Below are 25,026 nucleotides of genomic sequence, written 5' to 3'. Positions count from 1 at the left end.
AAGGAAGTTCTTCCTTCCTATCCAGGAGATGAAGGGGAGTTTAAGGGACTGTAGATGTGTTCTAATATCTTTGAGTAGGGGGCCGTAGTTCAGACTAAATAGGTCATCTTGGTTAGCCGAGATTCGTATCCCTAGAAACTTAATATCACGGGGGGCCCAAGCAAAGGAGGTGGCGCGTTTAAGGTCCTTGACTACATATGATTTGCATGAAACATTCAGGGCCATGGATTTGCTATAATTAATCTTGAAGTTAGATATCCACCCGAACTCTTCGAACAGAGAATGGAGCCGTGGGAAAGAAATCGTGGGGTTGGTGGTCATAATCAATAGATCATCGGCAAATGCTGCGGTGGTATGCATACAAGAGCCCATCTTGATGCCTTCAATTGCAGGGGTCCTGTCTAATCTTGCATAGCAGCGTTTCCATTACTATGACAAAAAGAGACGGGGAGAGGGGGCATCCCTGTCTAGTGCCATTGGATATGGCAAAGGCAGGGGAAAGAGTGCCGTTGACTTTGACTCTGGCAGAGGGGGACGAGTATAAAGAGAAAATAGCCGCGATAAACTGAGCAGGGAAGCCAAATTTTGACAGTGCCGCAGACATGTACTGCCAACTGACCCTGTCAAAGGCCTTTTCCGCGTCTGTACTGAGCAAGGCTAGCGGAGTTGAAGTGCTCCGTGCCCAATTCATGAGGTGAAGGAGGCGGACGGTATTTTCGTTCCCCTGTCTGCCAGAGACAAACCCAACCTGCTCCCTATGGATGATATCGGGGAGAATCTGCTGAATTCGCTGAGCCAATATCTTAGCCCACCACTTTACGTCCGTGTTAAGGAGGGAGATTGGGCGATAACTACCACAATTTAGAGGATCTTTGTTCTCTTTATGAATAATCGTAATGTGGGCCGAAAGCGATTGGGGGGGGAGGTGGCCACCGTTCAGTAGGTGGTTACACATGGAGCGGAAGTGGGGGACTAGGACCTCTTGAAAATTTTATAGTACGTAATGGAGAAGCCGTCAGGTCCAGGGCTCTTCCCTGAGGGAATAGAGGCCAGTACTTTCTGCGCTTCAGAATCTGTTATTGGGGCTACTAGCTGAGTTGCCTGGGATTGGGTGATATTAGGGAGATGTAGGGAGGAAAGAAATTTTTCCGCGGCGTCCGTGAGGGTATTAAGCGACTGATTCGAGGGGGGTGGAAGATTGTAGAGCTCCGTATAAAAGGTGCTAAAGGCCATCGCAATGTCAGGGGTGGACTTCAGGTGAGTTCCTTTAGCATCTTTGATAGCAGAGATAAAAGAATCAGAGTGTTGTTTTTTAACCAGCGCTGCCATAAGTTTGTTGCCCTTATCGCCATGAGCGTACGATTTAAATCTAGAGCGTAGGAGCAGTTTGGCCGATGTAACATTTAGTAAGTTCTTAAGCTTAGTTCTAGCATCACTAAGTTCAGTGGCACAACTAAGTGCCTGTGATTGTTTGTGCGTAAGTTCGAGCGACTCAATTTGGGACATAAGGGTGGCAATGGCTTGAGAGCGTTGTTTTTTAACGTGGGAGCCGAGGGCGATAAGTTCACCTCGGATCACCGCTTTATGGGTCTCCCATACAATCGGTGGTGAGGGAGGTGTGGGACCTGCGTTATTCCGCTGGAAGAACTCTGTCAGAGAGGAAGCTAGCTTCTGGGAGTTGGCTTGATCTAAGATGAGGGTGTCATTGAGGCGCCAATTCCATTCCCTTTTTGGAAGAGAGGTCAAGGTGAAATGTATAAAAATTGGGGAGTGATCTGACAAAGTAATATTACCTATTTTGGCGTGTAGGAGCAGTTGGGCATGTTTGGAGGATAAGAAGAAGTGATCCAGTCTATGGTATGAGGACTTGGCATGGGAAAAGAAGGTATAATCCCTACCAGAGGGGTTTAGAGTGCGCCATGTGTCAAACACACCTAATTTTTTCAGGGCCAATTTCAAACGCCTCAAACGTATGTGCGTAATAGCCGACTTTCCCGGAGGAGGAGTCTAAGCTAGGATCAAGGGATACATTAAAATCTCCCCCTAAAATTACAATGCCCTCCTTGAAGGAGGATAGGAGCGTGAGGGTCTGAATCAGCCATTGGACCTGTCCCCTATTTGGAGCGTAGACGTTAGCTAGTGTGATCTGAGTGTCAGCAATTACGCCCTTCACAAACAAGTACCGACCATCTGGGTCTGAGGAAGAAGCCGAGACTACGAAGGGTAGTTGCTTGTGAATGGCGATGCTAACACCTCTGCTAGCCGAGCTATGTGTGCTGTGGTACCATTGTGAGAATTTTTTGGGTGGAAGATTAGGTATCTTACCCGACCGGAAGTGGGTCTCTTGGAAGAATGCTATGGAGACTTTGTCTTTCTGCAGTAGAGATAGGATTTGCGATCTCTTACATGGCTCATTCAGACCTCTCACGTTGAAAGAGGAAACTATGACTTCAGCCATCCCCGGGCGGTGGTTGGGTACATTGCATGTCATCAGTGGTAGACCAATCGAGCTTGGAAGAAGGAGGGAAAGACACGGTAGGAGAAGGGAAGACAGACAAAATGAACAAAACATCTGCAAATAAAATAAAAGAAAGTTAAATGCAAAAACCAGCATAAAACACAGAGAAATGAAAGCTCCACAGGGCGCCCGATGTAGAAACGATCCTTTTGCATGACGGCGGACAGCCGGGATCTACCGGGCGGGGGGTCTCGTGGAGCCCTTAGGGGCCAGAAGGAGGCCATCAGGGGGTAGGGTCGTGAACCGGGTTAGACGCTGGTTAAACCCCAGCTTCTCGGGGGGAGGGGGGGAAAGGTAATGTGAACCATAAAACGTAGCATAAACAAGGTCCCAAATAGAACGAAAAGGGAAAGTCTCTTTCGTGCTGTAACAAGGGACGCCATCTGGGTGTCATCAGGGGTCACAGGCTGGGTGACCAGCGAAGGCAGTGCCCTTTTATTGGGCTGTAGAGTTGATTAGTGTCCCATATGCGACATATCATCTCAGCGGTGCGGAGGAAACTCGGAAGTGGCGGGAAGATGGCGTTCCCGGTTAGGTCTGGTAGCTTTACCCGAGGTGACAGTATTCCACTGGTCCGAGCTTGGAGGCGAGGGTATCGGCATCTCCCTGATCGGCAGGCATCCAGGACGGTATCTCCAGCGGTGAAATACCCAGGTGAACCCAGGCAGCGTTTAGATCCTGAGGGGAGCGTATAGTAATCTGTCTCCCGTTCTTCATAACGGCCAGGCCGAATGGGTAAAGCCATCTGAACTGGATGGCAGAGGCCTTGAGAGCTTCTAGGAGTGGCCGGAGAATTCGGCGTTTCGCCAGCGTAGTAGGAGCCAGGTCTTGAAAAAACAAGATCGGTGTGCCTTCAAATCTCAAGCTGTCTGCTTCTCTACTTGCTTTCAGCAGAGCCGCAGTGTCCACATAACTAAGAAGGCCACACACAACATCTCTCGGCGGATCAGAGCCTTTAGGTTTAGGTCTCAAAGCTCTGTGTATCCTCTCAATTGTGATTTTCGCAGCTCTGTCCGTTCCCAAAAGATTCGCAAAAATTTTGCATGCGATTTTTTCCAGAGCTTCCGATGCGAATGATTCAGGCAGGCCCCGGATGCGAATATTTCGCCTGCGTCTGCGATTTTCTTGATCCTCGATGCGCAGCAAAGCATCATTAAGCAAATCTTTTTGCGAATTTAATACTGCGCATATTTCTCCCTCGTGGCGAATAATCGCATCATGCGAATTTTCTAAGTCCGCCACCCGCTGCCCCATGCTGCGCAGATCTACCTTGATCTCTGCTAGGTCTTGTCGCAGGGGAGCCAGAGCGGCGTCCAGGACCTCCCAAAGTGCCGTCTTTGATAGAGTTCCACTCCGTTTTCGGGCTTTGTAATCCGAGATGTCAGAAGCGCTTCCTGCTTCAGAATAGTCTTCTCCCTCAGAATGCTGAGATGCAGCCGGCGCCATCTTGGGAGTCTCAGCTCCACGGGCCTTGGGCTGCTTTTTCAAGTATTGCTCCATATCTGGCTGCTTGGAGCGGACCTGGGTGGTCTCTAAAGGGTCCTTGCTGCGGTCTCTCCCCACTTTGCCCATTTGCGCAGGTAAAAAAGTGCTTTTAATGGGGTTAATCACCAGCTAGTCGGAGGAGCTCAGCAACAGGCAGCCATTCAGGAAGGCAGCCAAGCTCCGCCCCCATAGTAGTTATATTCTTGTACATAGGAGCAGTATTATAGTAGTTATATTCTTGTACATAGGAGCAGTATTATAGTAGTTATATTCTTGTACATAGGAGGCAGTATTATAGTAGTTATATTCTTGTACATAGGAGGCAGTATTATAGTAGTTCTATTCTTGTACATAGGAGCAGTATTATAGTAGTTCTATTCTTGTACATAGGAGCAGTATTATAGAAGTTATATTCTTGTACATAGGAGGCAGTATTATAGTAGTTATATTCTTGTACATAGGAGGCAGTATTATAGTAGTTATATTCTTGTACATAGGGGCAGTATTATAGTAGTTATATTCTTGTACATAGGAGCAGTATTATAGTAGTTATATTCTTGTACATAGGAGGCAGTATTATAGTAGTTATATTCTTGTACATAGGAGCAGTATTATAGTAGTCATATTCTTGTACATAGGAGGCAGTATTATAGTAGTTATATTCTTGTACATAGGAGGCAGTATTATAGTAGTTATATTCTTGTACATAGGAGCAGTATTATAGTAGTTATATTCTTGTATATAGGAGCAGTATTATAGTATTTATATTCTTGTACATAGGAGCAGTATTATAGTAGTTATATACTTGTACATAGGAGCAGTATTATAGTAGTTATATTCTTGTACATAGGAGCAGTATTATAGTAGTTATATTATTGTACATAGGAGCAGTATTATAGTAGTTATATTATTATACATAGGAGCAGTAATATAGCAGTTATATTCTTTGTAGGGGATTAGCTCTTTTCCAGGGGTTGCAAACACACACTTCTTCACAGAAACCAGGATTTAGGGGCCAAACTGTGCTTTATTGTGGCACACGGCATAAAGCAAAAACACACAAAGCCGAAATAAAATACCTTGCCCGTCTGGGCCCTAACTAAACACATAGGTTTCCCTGACTCACCTAAAGCGTAGCACAGTTCACACCTGTGATGAGATGCGGCTTTCCCAGCCCAACCTTCAGCAGCCTCCAGGCTGCTCCCACACCAGGGTCTCTTGGGGAATCGTGGTCTCTCAGCCCTCCCGGCTCAGACCACACAGAGCCACTCCAGCCTTCTGTGTGCAAGTCCCCCAAAGTCCAGGCTATTGCACAGCCTCGTGGCCCCTCAGCCTGGCTTATCTGAGACCACACTGACAGAGCCTCACCAGGCCTCTGTCTGCACACTCTCCAGAGTGAGACACACCCAAGAACAAGTAGCAGGATTAAATAGGGTCCCTGGACATGAGCATGCCCTAAGTCCCGGACCGGAGCCTGGGGAAAACACTTCAATGTTCACATTGCTACATCTTGTACATAGGGGCTTGTACATAGGGGCAGTATTACAGTAGTTATATCTTTGGACCCTGGTTTTCAAGATAGGTGCAGATCACAGAGACTGGACATTTGTCACACAACCTGTGCATATGCCATAAATGTCCATAATGTGTAACCCTTCAAGATATTGGGGAGCACATTTTAGACAACACATCCATCAATAAATAGACCAAAATGACAAGTGTTTTTTTCAAAGTGAACTCCTAATGAGCTTATCTTCTACTGAAGCGTTAGGTGTCAGGACCCCTTATTGTCTTAGAGGCTGTGTCCACTGGAGGATCCTAAGTGATGCTAGTGAGACAGAATGACTCTGCAGTTAGTTTCTTCTAGCTTACATAAATTGGTGCAATCATCAGAATAATTATGAAACAGTGGGCTCTGGTGCAAGAAATTGAGGTTTACCAATTCTATACATGGTAAAATGTCAGGAACAGTCTGATGAGCTAAGAGGAAGCCTGCAACCTAGATGACAAAATCATATCACCATTGAAATGTTTGTCTCATAAACTCTCATAATGTTGACTGAACTTGACAACCCTCGGTTAATTCTACAGTTGTCTTTGATAATCCTTGAAACTGGACTAAGTAGGCTAAGTAAATGGCAACCAAGTTACTGTAGCCCACCAAAAAAAGAGTTATCTCCTGAAGTGGTGTAACTGGTCCCTAACCACTTGCCGTAAACAACTACGGTGCTCTGATCATGGGGACAGTGGTTGTGCCTGCGTAATCTCCTGGAGCAGAGCAGAAATGAATTATAATAAAAAATAAAATGTAAACATAAAGTCCACTTGTGATACATAAATTACAGGGGTTATCCCATGAATAACGAAATTTAAAAATACATCTTATAGTACAGGCCAATACCTTTCTAACAAAGCTAGAACCAGCCCTGTACCTCACGTGGATCCAGAGATTTCCACATTCATTGCTCTGCTAGATTTATATCAAGCTTATATCTCAAGGGGAGTGTCCTTTCTGATGCAGCTCAGGGGGCGTGTCCATGCTCTCCCTATCACAGCTCAGGGGGCGTGTCCATGCTCTCCCTATCACAGCTCAGGAGGCGTGTCCATGCTCTCCCTATCACAGCTCAGGAGGCTGTTGAAAGTTGAAACTGAGCATGTGCGGCCATCATAGTGAGCAGGACAAATAAATAATAAAAAGAACAAACAGCAGGTGGCGCTATGCAGATACATTATATTGAATAACTCAGTAGCTAAACAAAATGTTTAATTACATGCAATTACAATTCAGTATTCAGATCCAGGTGCTGGTTTGAAAAATTTAGAATATTTTTCGTGGGACAACCCCTTTAAGTCTAATAAAATAATGAAGCATTTTATTATTCTACAGTATGAAACTGGCTGACCTGTTACATTTGCTCTCGGCAGCTGAAGGCGTCTGTGTTGGTCCCATGTTCATATGTGCCCGCATTGCTGAGAGAAATTATGTTTTAATTTATGCAAATGAGTCTCTAGGAGCAACGGGGGCGTTGCCTTTACACCTAGAGGCTCTGTTCTCTCTGCAGCTGCACCCTCTGCACATTGATTGACACATAATTGTTATGTACCAATACAGAATATACAGTTATATTTTAGGCAGATGTGGGAAAGAATGCTTTCAAAAATAGAAATGTTAGTTTATTTTTTATCAAATAACAAAATGCAAAGTGAATGGAGAAAAGAGAAATCCAAATCCAAACAATATTTGGTGTCATCACACTTGCACACAATTTTTGAAGGAACTTGGTAAAGGGGTTATTCCAAACATCTTGGAGAAATAAGCTCAGATCTTCTGTGGATGTAGGCTTGCTCAGATCCTTTTGTCTCTTCATTTAATCCCATATGGATTGATGTTGAGATCAGCGCTCTGTGGGGACCGAATCATCACCAGGGCTTCTTGTTCTTCTTCTTGCTTGATGACATTGGCTGTATGTTCGGGGTTTGTGTTAAGAGGGTATTTTTTACTTATTCTTTTTTTTTTTTTTTTTTTTTTTACTCATTCTTTTTCCCTTTATTTACCTTTTAAAGTAATTATATTTCTGTGAAGGCCACATTTCTACGTGGTTAAATCAGGACACGCATACTGCACACTGGAAACATCTCTAGGAGGAGCCATTTACTGAGGTTAAAGGTATAAAGTACAGACAAGACAAAGAAATCAGCTTCACTTACGACAACATTCTGCTAAGATGGCGCTTTTTTTACTATCTCTCTCTGTATTACCATGGATAGGGTGTTAGCCATGTACCATGTTGGTAACATGGTGACTGGAGCTCACCTCATTGTTGTTGCAGACCAGGTAACTGATTGATATTTACTTGTAATACTCTCTGTGTGATTTATTTGTATATACTGTATACATATATATTTTTTTACACTTGGTAAATATTTTTATTCACTTAGCCTGTCTAAGCCTATTTTAAATTCAAAAATTTTTGAATTCACATTAAAACAGGGTTGTTGTCTTGCTGCACAATGAATTTGGAGTCAATCAGATGCCTCACGGATGGTACTGCATGATGGATAAGTATCTGTATTTCCCAGAATTGAAGGCACCATTAATCATGTAGAAATCCCCAACTCCATTGCTGAGATGCAGACCAAACTTGCATGACACTTCCACCATGCTTCACTGTTGCCTGCAGACACTGCCTTCTGTTACAGCCAAATATTTCAAATTTTGACTTATCAGTTCAGAGGATCTGCTGCCATTTTTATGCACCCCAGTCCCTATGTTTTTGTGCATAGTAGTGTCACTTGGCCTTGTATCCACTTGGAAGGTATGGTTTTTTGGCTGCATTTCTCCACTTCTGATCAGACTTTTCCGAACAGTAGATGGGTCTACCTAGGTCCCACTGGTTTCTGCCAGTGCTGAGCTGATTGAACTGCTGGACATTCGAAAGGGAATTATGCAGAATGTACCTGTCATGTGCTGCACTAAGCTTCTTTGGCCAACAGCCGTGTCTAGGGTTCTTAATGCTGTTATTTTCTTTATGCTTCTTCAAAAGAGAGATACTTTTCTATCGTGCCATCAAGGAAGCATCCAGTTGGCTCCAAATTTACTCTGCAACATCCCCAAGCATACGGTCGATGTCATTATGAACTTTCTTCGGTGTAAAGAAGAACAGGAAGCCCTGGAAGTGATAATATTGCCCCCACAGAGCCCCAATCTCAATATCATCTAGTCTGTCTGGGATTACATGAAGATACAGAAGGATTGGAGCAAGCCTACATCCACAGATCTGTGCTTAGTTCTCCAAGATGTTTTGAGCAACATTCTTATCACGCTCCTTCAAAAACTGTGTGCAAGTGTATCTAGAAGAATTGATGCTGTTTTGAAGGAAAAGGGAGGTCACGCCGAATATTGATTGGATTTAGATTTCTCCTTTGTTCATTCACATTGCATTTTGTTAACAAATATAAACTATTAACACTTTTTCAAAGCATTCTTACTTTGAAGCATTTTAGCCATGCCTGCCTAAAAATTTTGAACAGAATTGTTCCATAAAACGCAAAGGCATATCTAACCCATGAACATTAGCCAAAATGTTCAGATTCAACGAATTAAGTGATGCAACCCCGGCCTAGACAGACTCAATACATTTGCATGCTCCCTCCTTTGTCCATGTCAAAGACTTCATGTGTGTAACAGAGGCTGATGTGTGCCGCTGTTTCCCTGCTTACCGCTGCGGTTCCGGGCACTGTGAAGAATCGAGGGGTTCACTTAGACAACGCCCTCAGAGGAGGTAGGACACGTGGCACAGTGGGTTCACACCTGCTGGTTTGTGACAGTACGTTGAGGCCATGGACCCTGCTGGTCACCCCAAGCCTGTCGTTCAGGAATTGCTACATAAAGTGAGGTGCCAGAGCGAACGTCAGCATGTCTTGATGCAGTTCATGCAAAATGTTGCTGCTCATCTGGATGCCATCTCTTCTCCATCTACTGCAGGGTTGCCAGTCGCTGCTACCCCTGCAATACCCACACCGATGAATCTGGATTTGTGTGCCGCTGGTGTTAAACTCCCTCTGCCATCCCGCTATGGTGGAGATCCAAAAACCTGTCGTGGATTCCTGAACCAGTGCCTGATCCACTTTGACCACTAATCTGCAGTCTTTCCTGGCTACCTTCCTGGTCTTTGAAGATCCCAGCCGCATGTCCTCCGCTGCATCAGCTTTGCTGAGTCTACAACAGGGTTCCTCGTCTGTGGGTCAGTACGCCATCTAGTTTCATACCCTGGCTGCCGAACTTGTATGGAACAATGAGGCTCAACTGGTGGTGTTCTGGGAGGGCCTTTCTGACCGGATTAAGGATGAATTAGCTGGTCGCGACTGTCCATCTACTCTGAATGATCTGATCAACTTGGTCACAAGGATAGATATGCATTTCCGAGAACGTTCTAAGGAGGTCACATGCATCAGAAGACCACCTCGTTTGGCTCCATCCTTCCAGAGGCCGGTTCTTCCTCTAGTGTCCACCCCATCTGAAGAGCCCATGCAAATAGAGCGCCTTCGATTGTCTGACAAGGAACGTTTAAACCACAAAGCAGAGAACCTGTGTCTATATTGTGGAGGCAAGGCCCACTTTGTGCATAATTGTCCACAGAAGCTGGGAAACGCCAATGTATAGGATCAGTTGGAGAGGTGGTCCTAGACAAGCAGAAGTCCTCTCCGAAACTTTCAGTACCGGTGACTCTCTTTCACAAGGGAGTCACACTGTCTGTGCCTGCATTCTTGGACTCTGGGTCAGCCGGTAACTTTATTCAGCAAGCTCTGGTCCATCAGTACCGGCTTCCTACCATCCATCTAGAAAGGCCTCTGTCAGTGGCTTCCGTAAATTGACTGCCACTCCCTGAACCTGTGCTCTCTGTTACTATGCCCCTTAAGTTGCAAATAGGGGTCTTGCATTTAGAGATGATCTCCTTCTATGTGCTGCCAGCGTCTGTGAATCCAGTTATCCTCGGTCTTCCCTGGCTGTGTCAGCACACTCCAGTTCTGGACTGGCACTCCGATCAGATTCTGCGTTGGATCTCTTCCTGCCAGTCTACCTACTTATCAGAGGTCCGACCTGCTTCCTCGCCTACTGTACCTGAAGACCTGCCTGGACTTCTGCAGCAGTATGCCAGTTTTGCGGATGTCTTCAGTAAGAAAGATGCCGAGACTCTGCCTCCTCATCGTCCTTATGATTGTCGGATTGACCTTCTGCCTGGTGCCACTCCTCTGCGCGGTTGAGTCTACCCACTCTCACTTCCTGAGACCCAAGCGATGTCTGATTACATCAAAGAGAATCTCGAGAGGGGGTTTATCTGGAAATCTTCTTTAGCAGCCGGCGCCAGGTTCTTCTACCTTGTGCAGAAAAAAATATGGATCCTTACGGCCCTGTATCGACTATCGAGGTCTGAATAAGGTCACAGTCAAGAATAGATACCTTCTTCCACTAATCTCCAAACTCTTTGACAGGACTGCGCGGTGCATACAATCCTATCCACATTCGAAAGGGAGATGAGTGGAAGACTGCTTTCAACACTCGTGATGGACACTACGAGTATCTCGTCATGCCCTTCGGTCTGTGCAATGTCCCCGCTGTATTCCAGAAGTTGGTAAACAATATCTTCTGGGATCTGCTCTATGTCTGCGTGATAATGTACCTGGACGATATACTGATCTATTCTCCAGATTTGACCACTCACCGGAAGCATGTACGTTTGGTTTTACAGTGGTTGAGAGAGAATCGACTTTATGCCAAACTCGAGAAATGCATCTTTGAAAAATGTACCGTACCGTTCCTCGGATACATAATCTCGGATGCCAGGTTGCAGATGGATCCTGAAAAATGTAATGCAGTGATGGACTGGCCCCGCCTACAGGGACTATGCGCTATACAGCGCTCCCTTGGATTTTCTCATTTCTTTCGTCAGTTCATCCCGAATTTTCCATCTCTTACATCTCCGATCTCCGCTCTTACTAAGAAAGGGTTGAATGACAGAGACTGGACTCCTAAAGCAGAGGCCGTCTTCATCCAATTAAAAAGGTCCTTTGCTTCTGCACCTGTTCTTTATCATCCCAATGTCTCCTGCCAATTCTTTTTAGAAGTGGACGCCTCCTCCATAGGAGCCGATGCTGTTTTACTACAGAAAGGTTCCAAGGGCAAGATGTTTAAATGTGGATTTTTTTCCAAGCTCTTCTCGCCTGCTGAGAGGAATTACTGTATAGGAGACAGAGAGCTTCTGGCCATAAAACTTGCCTTGGGGGAGTGGCGTTATCTAGTGGAGGGGGCCCAGCATCCAGTGATAATCTTCACCGACCACAAGAACCTTACATATCTGCAGACGACCCAGCGTCTGAACCCTCGCTAAGCCAGATGAGCACTCTTCTTCTCCTGTTTTGATTTTGAGCTTCACTTTCGGCCGGCTGAGAAGAACATCAAGGTGGATGCTCTGTCTCGGTCAGACCAGCAGGGGGAGCCCCAGTACATTGTAGATCCTGCTCGCTTGATCACAGTGGCTCCTGTCCTGATAAAAGACATCCCTCCCGGGAAGACATTCGTCCCATCTGCCAAGAGAAAACGTATTCTAGCTTGGGGGAACAACTCCAAAATGGCTGGTTACCCAGGGATCCGCAAGACCACAGAACTTTTGTCTTGCCACTACTGGTGGCCCACACTGTCTAAGGATGTGCGTGATTATTTGTCTGCCTGCACCGTCTGTGCTCGGAATAAAGTCTCCAGGACCAAACCACCCGGGCTGTTGTTACCCCTTCCTGTTCCTGATGCCCCACAGCAATACATTGCCATGGACTTTGTTAGGGATCTGCCCTCTTCTGCCGGATGTACAGCTATCTGGGTGGTCGTGGACCGCTTCTCCAAGATGGCACACTTCGTTCCTTTGGCTGGTCTGCCCTCGGCTGCTGAGCTTGCGAAACTGTTCATGAAACACATATTCCGGCTGCCTGTTCTACCTTGGCATATTGTTTCAGATTGCAGAGTCCAGTTTACCTCTAAGCTCTGGAGAGCTCTTTGCCGGCTGCTCGAAATTGAGCTGGACTTCTCCTGGTTACCATCCACAGACCAACAGGCAAGTAGAGCGGGTCAATCAAATATTAGAGAACTATCTCCGGCATATCTGGGACACATTATGGTGGGTAAGGGGGGAGAGGAGTACTATGGGGTAATCTACGGGGGGGGGGGGATTTTATACTTGCAAATTATAGGGGACACTGAGGGCATCTACTGGGGCACTATATATGGAGCATTTTATACTAGTACATTATGGGGGCACTAGGAGGAAGGTGGGAGAGGAGCATTATGGGGGCATTTACGGGGGCACTATATAGGGTTGTTTTATAATGGTGCACTATGGGGACATTAGCTTAACTGAGGGCATTAAAAGGGGGTATTTTTGCACTGGCACATTATAAGGAGAATTATTACTACTGGGGGGCATTATGGTGGGCTTTATTACTATTGGGGGTCTTTGGGGAACATGATTTCTAGTATGGGCACTTTGGGAGCATTATTACTTCTGGGGCACAGTGGGGACATGTTGGGGGCACTGTTGGGGGTACTCTAGTAGAGAATTATTCCTATTGGTGGGACTTTTGGGAGCACTATTACTGTGGGGGCACCTGGCACAGTATTAGCTTACCACAATTATTTTTGGGGGACGTTATGTTTACACTATTAGTGTCAGGGGCACTATTTGCTGGGCACAGTTATTTTAGGGCACTGCGTGCCAGTAATTATTGAAGGGGGCACTATCTGCATGGTACTACTATTATCAGGGGGTTTATCTGTTTCTGCAGTATAGTATTGGGGAGCACAGCGGCACAGTATTGGGGGTGGTAGGATAGTTTGTCCAGAAGATGGGAGGATGATGGAAAAGTAGTAAACTAAGATTTTGTTTGTCAAACTGCAGAGATGAGAAATGACTGAAAAATGGTGGTCTGCTCTGAAGGTCTGAAAGGAGAAGATGAGGAAAGAGAACATCTACATCAAAGGAGACATCACTGGATGTAAGAGGTATGGGGCGCTGTATTACCCTGTATGTTCTGTAGTGACGGCAAGGTGGATATAGAATTTGGCCCACACTGTAGCAGCCCGTCACACTGCGCGTGTTCTGAAATCTGGGGGCTCACACCCATCGACTACATTATCTGCACACAGAGCGTTATCACTGTGTTACATAGGACCGCAGGAGATATCTACTACATTATCTGTAAAAAGTAACCCACGCTATGCCACTGCACGTGGCACAGTGGGTTCACACCCACTGGTTCATGACAATGTGATAGGGAAGTCTCAAGCATCATACAGCACTGAGCTTGGAAGGACGAGGACAGGACGCAGCTTGTTGAGAGCTGGTGCAGCGGTTGCCTGTGGACTTAACCCTATCTGGGAGATGGAACCTAAAAGGGTGAGTTATAAGAACAGAGTGGAGGACAACTGTCAGCAGACGATATTGGCATTGTAGGGCTGACTGCAATTAATAATGATATTCTTTTATGCAAAGGAACGTACAGTAGATGCAGCTGGATGTGCAGGAATTATACAGGAAAGATATGAGAAGACGTGTTTACTTGCAGAAGTTCCTAATGCAATGTATATGTGGAGTATGGAGCGTGCCAGAGGGGCTCTCTACTGGCGGACCCCCGCTCCACTGCTGTCAGTACAGCAGCTTTCACGTCGCTTGGAGCTGAGGATCTCTCTAGGGCATTCGCTTAAAGGGAATCTCCTTAATTAAGTCACCATTGCAAGCTGCTATATGCATAGCGGTGGGGTTCTCGTAAAGCGGCCGTACAAAGCCCACTTATTATCCGTTAAATAACGTTACAGAACGTAGATCTGGCCCCTTTATAATGATCCCAGCCCTTTATATAGACACCAGACTGACCCTTTAAAAAAAAAAAAACACCAGCCCTGGTCCCCCCTGCATACAGACTCCAGGCCAGACCCTTTTTTATACAGACCCTAGACCAGAACCCCCGGTATACAACTGACCCCAAACCAGTCCCTCCTTGTGAACAGACCCAAGACCAGACCTCCCAATTAAGAAATCCCAGAACCAGACCCTTCTGCCTTTGTAAGTTCAAATACTTGTGAGTATTCCTGGAGTGTAATAATATTACAGGCTATAGCTACTGATGCCTGATTGGAGTCGGGAAGGAATTTTTTTCTTCTAAAGTGAGGAAAATTATCTTCTACCTCACAGTTTTTTTTTGCCTTCCTCTGGATCAACTTGCAGGATAACAGGTTGAACAGAGGACTTTTTTCAGCCTTATAAACTGTTTCTATGACCCCAGGCCAGACACCCCCTATTACAGACCCCAGACCTCCCTTTATGTAAACCCCAAACCAGTCCCACTCCAGATCAGAGGCCTCTGTTTATAGACCCCAGACCAGAACCCTCATTTATAGCCTCCTAACTCCCCTGTTTACAGACCTCAAGACAGACCCCTTCTGTTTGCAGACCCCAGCCCAGCCTCGCCCATCGATAGACCCCAGAATGGCTCCCCCGTTTACAGACCTGAGACCAGGCACCAAATTGCCCCTTTAAAGGTCTTGGACCATAAAGTTGGTTGCTCACCTCTCCACTATCTGCACTTCTCACCGCTCCTGGGGAGCAGAGGGAAGAACAGAATTGGACAGAGATGAGTATTTTGGGTGCCTGGAAGGTTTTCCAGCTCTGTTGGGAGTCCAGGAGATCTCCTCTTCCTCTCGGAGTCTCCTGGACTTTCTGCGAGAGTTGGCGAGTATGGTTCAGGATGGTATTTTCTGCTGTTTTCATATACTAGAGCCTGTCATATGAGACCTGTTAACGTGGCTGCTGCAATTAAGAGAGAAGTGCAACACAGAGCACTTAATGAGCATCATCATCAGGATCAACCCCATAGAACCAGGTATGCTGAATCGGCAGGATCAACCCTGATTTGTGAAAATTGCTTGCAGCGTAGCCAAGGAAAAAACACTTTTATTCTATCTGCAAATGAGAGCGTTAGTGCACCGAGGGGCGTGGCCAACACTGGAAAGGTGCACCAACGGGCTGGGACCCCCCCCCCCCTAAAGTACCGAAGCCCTCATATACATAAAGAATAAAAATATTTTTTCTCAGGAACTCTGCAACCGATTTGCACAAGTCAAGTATGATTTTGATGAGCAGGACTAACCCTAACAGAGAGTCTGCCTGGTTTCATAGGGTCGACAGTGCTGACACGGGGCCACATTAAGGGCTTTACGTTGGCGGTTCCAATAATAAATGTAAAATAGGAAGTGGCTGATTAATAAAGCTCAGTCAACAGCAATGACCCTGCTTGTTGATGGTTTCCAGAACACTAAAAAGTAAAAAAATTTTAAAAAAAGCCATCAATATATTGTAAAACAATTCCCATACCATACGGGTTCAAGAGTCCCAGCCATGTCTATAAGAAATATACATAAAGAACATGTAATTACTGGCAATTTAAAGAGCAGTTCCGCCCTTTAGTTAGCGAGCTATGCAAGGTACCTGCCAGGGGTGGACTGATGGGTCTTTGGACTCCCAAGACCATCAGATCCAGCAAACAGCTCCTAATATCTCAGCTTCCAGAGAATGAGGCATGAAAAGGTTAACTTGAAGTGACATGTACATTTTCAGGTTCGGAGTCTTTTGGTGGAGATAATGGAAAAGTCTTCTCCTGCCCTTTAAATATCTTGTTTGCTTGTACCCTAGGCAGCATGTGTCTAGTCCTGCCTTACAGTAATTGTATAATATGTGGAAATCACATCTGAGAGCCAAAAGCCTATTTAATAATACGTGCAGGGCGCCACCTACAGGAAAGGAAAGAGAAGTGCAGGCGTAGCCAACCAAGTTTTTTAAAAAAATTTTTTTATTTATTTAATTTTTGTTCCTGAAACATCCTGCAAGGTTCTGTATACTGCATGTGGCAGACCGTCACTCCAACCTCCGCCACCACTCCTAAACTGGCTTTTAATAAGATACTAAATTGGATTGTTCTTATTTTTTTTTTTTGCCACAGCGCCCCTACAGGAAATTACACGCCCCTACAAGGTATTACACGGTGCCAACAGGAAATCAATGGGGATGATGACATTTGCAAAGAACGGTTTACTGGAATCACAGAGCTGTATAATGGCAGTTTGGATCCGCAGTCAGTGCAGCAAGGTGTAATAGGATTGTTCCTGTTACCCCGGCTGTAACCTCCCCTACTGAACCCTGTTCTACATAAATGGCTTCTCCCTATCCTTTCCCTACACCTTGAATAATCTTTCCCTCAGGGCTGGTGCAACAATTTTTGCCACCCTAGGCAAAAGCTAATTTTTCCGCCCCCCTTGACTCCGCCCTTTTTTGTCGGCCACCTACTTAATGATTGTTGCATGCAACATTTTACTTCACCAGCTAATTTTAGATATTCTACAGCAGTCCCGTTACAATCCCCCTCCCCCCCTATCAGCCTTTTGACAAAATAATAAAAATAGTAAAATAAGACATTTAATTAAAACATTTTAATTGTAAACATTTTCTCATATGCAAAACATAAAATAGCAGCATTGCTTATATACAGCAACACGTACCTGTCACATCCAGTGCCTTACAGGTGACGCCTCCTCCGATGTCGATCTTCTCTGTCATCATCTTCTCCATTCGGTCTGGACACTTCTCTCAGCCGCCTCGTCTCTGCAGAGTGTGACACACGGACATCTTAGCTTCCTCACTTTTTTATCATCATCCCCCACAGTGTTATCCTGCTGCTCGCTGTGCCCCCCCCAATACCCCCAAATACTATCCTGAAGAAATATGAGTGCCCCCATAGTAATAGTGCTTCTCATAGTCCCACCAATAGTAATTCCTTTCCAGAATGCCCCCATTAGTAATACTGCCCCCTACACTGCCCCACATTATGTAATATGCCCCCGCACTGCCTCACATTATGTAATTTGCCCCCTACACTGCCTCACATTATGTAATTTACCCCCGCACTGCCCCACATTATGTAATTTGCCCCCACACTACCCCACATTATGTGACTTGCCTCCACACTGCCCTACATTATATAATTTGCCCCCACACTGCCTCACATTATGTAATTTGCCCCCCACACTGCCCCACATTATGTGACTTGCCCCCACACTGCCCCACATAATATGATTTGCCCCCACACTGCCCCACATTATGTGATTTGCCCCAACACTGCCTCACATTATGTAATTTGCCCACAGACTGCCCTCTATTATGTAGTTTGCCCCCCTGTACTTGTGTCGCTGATCCTGTACAGTCTGTACTTGCCGGCTGCGCGAGCATGAGTTCAGTGTCTTCGGCGCGCAATTCCATCCTGCGGCGCTTGATCCCGTGAGACCCACCTTGGGAGGTCACGGGTCTCGCGGGATTGCGCGCCGAAGTGACTGAACTCATGCCCGCGCAGCCAGCAAGTACAGGATCCGATCAGCGACACAAGTACAAGGGGGCGGGTGCTAGTGGTGTTGGGAACTTGGGTCCAGCAGATGACACCCCATCAGACTGGTGTCACCCACCTCGTAACGCCACTGGCCGGCGCCCCCAGCAAGAGTGCGCTCTACGCGGTGGCCTACTCTGCTTATGGGTGGCGCCGGCCCTGCTTTACCCTGCACACAATGAAGTCTTTCCTATCACTGTCCCTAGCGCCTGCTGACGTCTCTCCCTGCACTAAGTACAGTGGAAAATGGCTGAATCCAAGATGTCTGAGGCTATTTATAGGGCTGTGACATCACAGGGGCCGGCTGGCTGCTGATTGGCTGCTTGCATGGCATTATGGGTGATCCTGCCTTCCTAGAGTACCTTGCTTCATGTCCTCACACGTGCAGCAGCTATTTTAGAAAAATACGCGATTCGTTACCACGAAGTGTGAGGAATTTCAGATTTTGTGCAAATCAAATTTTTCCTGAAATTCGGATCGAATTGCACTTCGTCAACTTCGATTTGCTCATCTCTAACTATAATGTACTACTGTCCATTCATTGACAGCAAGCAGAGCTCATGAGGACATAAGACATACATTATATTAGGACGTTTTATAACTTTTCATTGTAAGAAAAGGACAATCCATAAATTTTTGATTGAATGTACGTGAAATCAGCAGTAAAAAGAAAAAAATTACTGAAAATATAAAACCAGTAAATGAGTCCTTATAGGATTAGGTACTGATTGTTTGTCTCTTATGTCTCTCTGCAGGGAGGTCTGACGTGTTCCCTGGCCTTCTCGGTACTGGTGGCGGCCATTGGATCCCTGCAGTTTGGATACAACTCAGGAGTGATCAACGCTCCCGAACAGGTGACGTGAATGTGTCCAGCAGGATCATGCAGATCACAATTCTGAGAAACAAGTCATTTTAGCAAAGTTTTACTTCTTTGTGCATAAGAAAGAAGGAGAAAAGTAATATTTTTATGAGAGGGGAATATCTCCTGATGTGCAGTCTCAAGCTGCGGAAAAAATTGCTCTGTCTTCATACACGTTCACACAGTGTGCAGTCTGACATTCAGCATCAACCATCCCTGTCTTCCAAATAAGAGGACTGTGTTTTGTAGTCTAACTTGTTTATTGGCAAAACAGGAGTATTCAAAGTGAAGTTAAATGTCCCCCTAAGGTCTTGTATGACCTTATAGGGGACACAAAGTGTAAAAAAAAAAAAAAAAAAAAAATCAAGTGTTAAAATAAAAAAATCTTTTACATGTAAAAAAAAAAAAAAAAATCCACAAGTAAGGAATTAAAACAAAATTAGAAAAATAGAAAAAAATAAAATAAACATATTTGGTATTGCCGCATCCGTGATGGCCAGCTCTATAAACATATAACAGATCCACCCAGTTCGATAAACACCATAAAAAAATATAAAAACTGTGTCAAAAAAAGCTATTTTTGTCACCTTACATCACAAAAAGTGCAACACCAAGTGATCAAAAAGGTGTATGTCCCACAAAATGGTACCAATAAAACTGTCAAAAAATGAGATCATTAACTAAGACAATCGGTCAAAAAATAGAAAAGCTATGGCTCTCAGACTATGGAGACACTAAAACATCATTTTTGGGGTTTAAAAAATGCTATTATTGTGTAAAACTTAAATAAATACGAAAAAGTATACATATTAGGTATCACCACGTCCGTAACGATCTGCTCTATAAAAATGTCACATGACCCAACCCTTCAGGTGAACGCTGTAAAAATAAATAAATACAAACTGTGCTAAAACAACCAATTTTTGGGTCAGCTTGCCCCATAAAGTGTTATAATGAATGATCAAAAAAATCATATGCACACAAAAATCTTAAAATCTTCCTGCAAAAAACGAGCCCCTGCACAAGACGATCGGCAGAAAAATATAAAAAATATGGCGTTCAGAAAATGGAGACACAAAAACATAATTTTTGTTATAAAATGCTTTATTATGTAAAACTGAAACAAAGAAAGTAGACATATTTGATATCATTGCGTCCGTAACAACCTGCTCTATAAAAATAGCACATGATCTACCCTGTCAGATGAATGTTGTAAAAAATATAAAAAGTGCCAAAACAGACATTTTTTTGTTACCTTGCCTCACAAAAAACGTAATATAGAGCAATTAAAAATCATATATCATATAGTTTCCAAAATGGGGTCACTTTTTGAGAGTTTCTACTGTAAGGGTGCATCAGGGGGGCTTCAAATGGGACATGGCATCTAAAAACCATGTGGAGTTCCTTTTCTTTCTGCGCCCTGCCGTGTGCCCGTACAGCAGTTTACGACCACATGTGGGGTGTTTCTGTAAACCGCAGAATCTGGGTAATAAATATTGAGTTTTGTTTGGCTGTTAACCCTTGATGTGTTAAAGAAAAAAATGGATTGAAATGGAAAATCTGCCAAAAAAGTGAAATTTAAAAATCTGATCTCAATTTTCTTGTGGAACACATAAAGGGTTAACAAAGTTTGTAAAATCAGTTTTAAGTAACTTGAGGGGTGTAGTTTCTACAATGGGGTCATTTATGGGGGTATCCACTATGTAAGCCCCACAAAGTGACTTCAGACCTGAACTGGTCCTTAAAAAGTGGGTTTTGGCAATTTTCTTAAACATTTTAAGAATTGCTTCTAAACATCTAATGTCCTAAAAAAATAAAATGACATTTACAAAATGATCCAAACATGAAGTAGACATATGGGGAATGTAAAGTAATAACTATTATATGAGGTATCACTTTCTGTTTTAAAAGCAGAGAAATAGAAATTTAGAAAATTGCTAATTTTTAAAATTTTGGGGTAAATTTGGGATTTTTTCATAAATAAAGGTGAAATATATTGATTCAAATTTATGACTGTCATAAAGTACAATGTGTCACGAGAAAACAATCTCAGAATGACTTGGATAAGTAAAAGCGTTCCAAAGCTATTACCGCATAAAGTGACATTCAACTGTATTTTCTTTGTTACTCACAGATCATCAAGTCCTTCTATAATGACACCTACATCCACCGCTACAATATACCCATGTCGCCTAGCATGCTCACCTCCCTGTGGTCGCTCTCCGTGGCCATATTTTCCGTTGGGGGAATGTTTGGATCTCTCTCTGTTGGATTCTTTGCAAACCGCTTTGGCAGGTGAGAGCGTGATGCTGTTACTGTGAGGTCACCAGGAGCGTATTGTGGCAGGTTTTTATTGCTTTTTGAGTAATTCTGTAAATTTCTGTCCATGTGCGCCATTTTGATTGGTGTAACTGCTCCCAGTGCTAACCTGTTGGCGGTGTGCTAGCATACGTTTTGCATTCTATGAAGGAGGCTAGCTGGTGGCGGTATGGTTCTTCTCTACCGCCCTGTGTTGTGGAATTATTCTTATTAAGAAATAGTACTGGCCTAATCACAACAACTGGCACAGCTGCAGGGCTCGTTACAGTGTATCAGAGCCATCTCTTGTAGCGAGCCATCCAGATGTGTTAGCTGGACAAGATCAAGACAGGTATGAATAATCTATAGCCAACGGTAACACCGCCATCTATATCAGAGGTTAGACTGTCATCTATGTCCAGAGGTTAGACCGCCATCTATATCAGAGGTTAGACTGTCATCTATGTCCAGAGGTTAGACCGCCATCTATGTCCAGAGGTTAGACCGCCATCTATGTCCAGAGGTTAGACCGCCATCTATGTCCAGAGGTTAGACCGCCATCTATATCAGAGGTTAGACTGTCATCTATGTCCAGAGGTTAGACTGTCATCTATGTCCAGAGGTTAGACCGCCATCTACATCAGAGGTTAGTCCGCCATCTATATCAGAGGTTAGACCGCTATCTATATGCAGAGGTTAGACCGCCATCTATATCAGAGGTTAGACTGTCATCTATGTCCAGAGGTTAGACCGCCATCTATGTCCAGAGGTTAGACCGCAATCTACATCAGAGGTTAGTCCGCCATCTATATCAGAGGTTAGACCGCTATCTATATGCAGAGGTTAGACCGCCATCTATATCAGAGGTTAGACTGTCATCTATGTCCAGAGGTTAGACCGCCATCTATGTCCAGAGGTTAGACCGCAATCTACATCAGAGGTTAGTCCGCCATCTATATCAGAGGTTAGACCGCCATCTATGTCCAGAGGTTAGACCGCCATCTATATCAGAGGTTAGACTACCATATATGTTCAGAGGTTAGACCGTCATCTCTGTTCAGAGGATAGACCATCATCTACATCAGAGGTTACACTGCTGTATATATCTAGAGTCTAAACTGTCATCTATATGCAGAGGTTAGACCGCCATCTATATCAGAGGTTATACCGTCATCTATGTCCAGAAGTCAGACCATCATCTCTCTCCAGAGGTTAGACCACCATCTATGTCCAGAGGTTAGACCGCCGTGTACAGTATATCTAGAAGTTAGACCGACCTCCGTCTGTATACAGGGGTTAGATTTCCATCTATATGCAGAGGTTAAACTGCTATTTATCTCCAGACTGAAGTTAGACTGCCATCTATATCCAGGGTCTAGATCACCATCTGTATCAGAGGTTACACTGTCATCTATATCAAGGGTCTAGACTGCCATCTATGTCCAGTGGTTACACTGCCATCTACAGTATATCTAGGGTCTAGACTGCCATCTGTATCAGAGGGTACACCGCCATCTATATCCAGGGTCTAGACTGCCATCTATATCTAGGGTCTAGACTGCCATCTGTATTAGAGGTTACACTGACATCTATATCCAGAGTCTAGACTGCCATCTATATCCAGGGTCTAGACTGCCATCTATATCCAGGGTCCAGACTGCCATCTATATCCAGGGTCTAGACTGCCATCTATATCCAGGGTCTAGACTGCCATCTATATCCAGGGTCTAGACTGCCATCTATATCCAGGGTCTAGACTGCTATCTATATCTAGGGTCTAGACTGCTATCTATATCTAGGGTCTAGACTGCCATCTATATCCAGGTTCTAGACTGTCATCTAAATCCAGGGTCTAAACTGCCATCTATATCCAGGGTCTAGAATATCATCTACATCCAGGGTCTAAACTGCATCTATATCTAGGGTCTAGACTGCCATCTATATCCAGGGTCTAGACTGCCATCTATATCCAGGGTCTAGACTGCCATCTATATCCAGGGTCTAGACTGCCATCTATATCTAGGGTCTAGACTGCCATCTATATCCAGGGTCTAAACTGCCATCTATATCTAGGGTCTAGACTGCCATCTATATCCAGGGTCTAGACTGCCATTTATATCCAGGGTCTAGACTGCCATCTATATCCAGGGTCTAGACTGCCATTTATATCCAGGGTCTAGACTGCCATCTATATCCAGGGTCTAGACTGCCATCTAGTTTCAGTGGTTAGACTCCATTCCCTTGATTGTTGGGGTTCCCGGCAGTGACACCTGAATTGCCATTTATGTTATTTGTGCCAAAACCCTATTTAAGATATTTTGTGTTTCTCTGATTGCTGTTAATGAATGGAAACAATGTTGCTTGTATTAAGAGATTCAAAAGCTACTGTGATAATGTGCTGGCCGCAGAGTTGCACAGCTTGTTAGCTAGAGAGAGCGCCATGCAGCAGTATGAGCAGGATGCCTCTGGATTTAATGTTTCCCTTAACTGACAACAAGCAGAGATCTTGAAACTAGGTAGAAATGAATGAGTGTGTATTAGAAAACTGCATAACTTTTCATCATATACATTGAATACATTTTTTTTGCACAAAATAGTTTTTCTAGGTGATGGCTACGAATATCAGGGGCCAACTCACCAGATCCCCAGACACAGAAACATGACCAGTTGCGCCGTTACTAGATTGCAACACATTTTGAGTCTAATTAACCCATTTTTCATGTATAATCACACAATCAGCTAAACTTACCATTAATTGCAATGCATTTCGAGACAAAATAACTTCCCTCAATCATGATAACACAATGAGTTAAAGTTCCAGAAGATTACAACGCATTTCAGGACAACTATCTTAGGTCTCCCATACAAAAAAGTGACTATATCCAGTCCCAGATTACAACATGATTTGGTGTCAACTGACCCCATCTATAGTACATGTCTAATAAACAGCCTCCAGTTCCAGTAGGTTACAACGCATTTCAAGGCCAATGGACCTTTGCGTTAGGTAGAACATGACCATCTCCATAACCAGATTCAGTTTTAGTAGTTCAGTTACAACAATGCATTTTTAAAACCAACCACCCTAGGCCCCCAGTACCATAATGCAACCATCTTCAGTTCCAGTAAATTATGACGCATTTTGAGGCCAACTCACCTATGCCTGCCTTAGGTATGAGAGCATTACCATCTCCAGTTCCATTAGGCATGTATCATGTTTTGGTGTCAAATGATCCCATCTACATGTCTAATAACATGGCTAGCTTCAGGTCCAGTAGATTGTGACACATTTCAAGATCATTAGACCTATGCCTTGGGCATGAGAGCATTACCTTTTGTAGTCCCATTTAGTGTTGAGCAAACATGCTCGGCCGTGTTCGGATACCGCGTGTGCTCGAGCGCTATGCTCAAATCTCCTCGCACATTTGTTGGCTGCTACGCAGCCAATAAACGTGCAGGTAAGTACTGCCACTCACTGTAATGCTGTAGCCATTACGGCATTACAGTGATTGGCTGGCCGGAACGCGTCATCGGGTGCTATAAAGCACCCGACGACGCGTGGTTCGGCTCAGTCTTAGTCAGGGAGAGCTGTGCTGTAGAAGGGACAGACAGTGTAGGGAATTCAATTTAATCTTTTTGTTAGGCAGGGTTGGTGTTAGAGACCCAAAAGTCCTTTTAGGGACTATTGTTGTGTCTGGCAGCAATCTATATTTTTAGTGCAACCTGCGCTAAATTGCGTGCAGTTGTTTGGCCGCTGCAGACAGCGACATTATCTGCGCTACATCTCCTGTTTAACGTGTGCGCAGCCTAAAATTATCTGTGACATCCAGTGTACTTTTTCCATAGACGTGTCCGCTGCGAACAGTGACATTACCTGCACTACATCTCCTGT

The 25,026-nt window shown here is 44.5% G+C and overlaps 1 protein-coding gene across 1 annotated transcript in view; it reads left to right on the top strand.

The window, feature by feature from the left end:
• Positions 1–13,705: 13,705 nt before the first annotated feature.
• Positions 13,706–25,026, top strand: part of LOC122941237 (solute carrier family 2, facilitated glucose transporter member 3-like) — a 29,749-nt gene continuing 18,428 nt past the window's right edge. The window contains exons 1-3 of the mRNA XM_044298316.1: positions 13,706–13,947; positions 18,736–18,834; positions 20,974–21,134. Of these exons, the coding sequence (XP_044154251.1) occupies positions 13,933–13,947; positions 18,736–18,834; positions 20,974–21,134 (275 nt within the window). The 5' untranslated portion in view covers positions 13,706–13,932. The remainder of the gene's footprint in view (positions 13,948–18,735; positions 18,835–20,973; positions 21,135–25,026) is intronic.

The sequence above is a fragment of the Bufo gargarizans genome, chromosome 6 (genome assembly GCF_014858855.1).
Source record: "Bufo gargarizans isolate SCDJY-AF-19 chromosome 6, ASM1485885v1, whole genome shotgun sequence".
NCBI classification, from domain to species: domain Eukaryota; kingdom Metazoa; phylum Chordata; class Amphibia; order Anura; family Bufonidae; genus Bufo; species Bufo gargarizans.
This window is presented reverse-complemented; position numbering and strand designations above follow the sequence as displayed.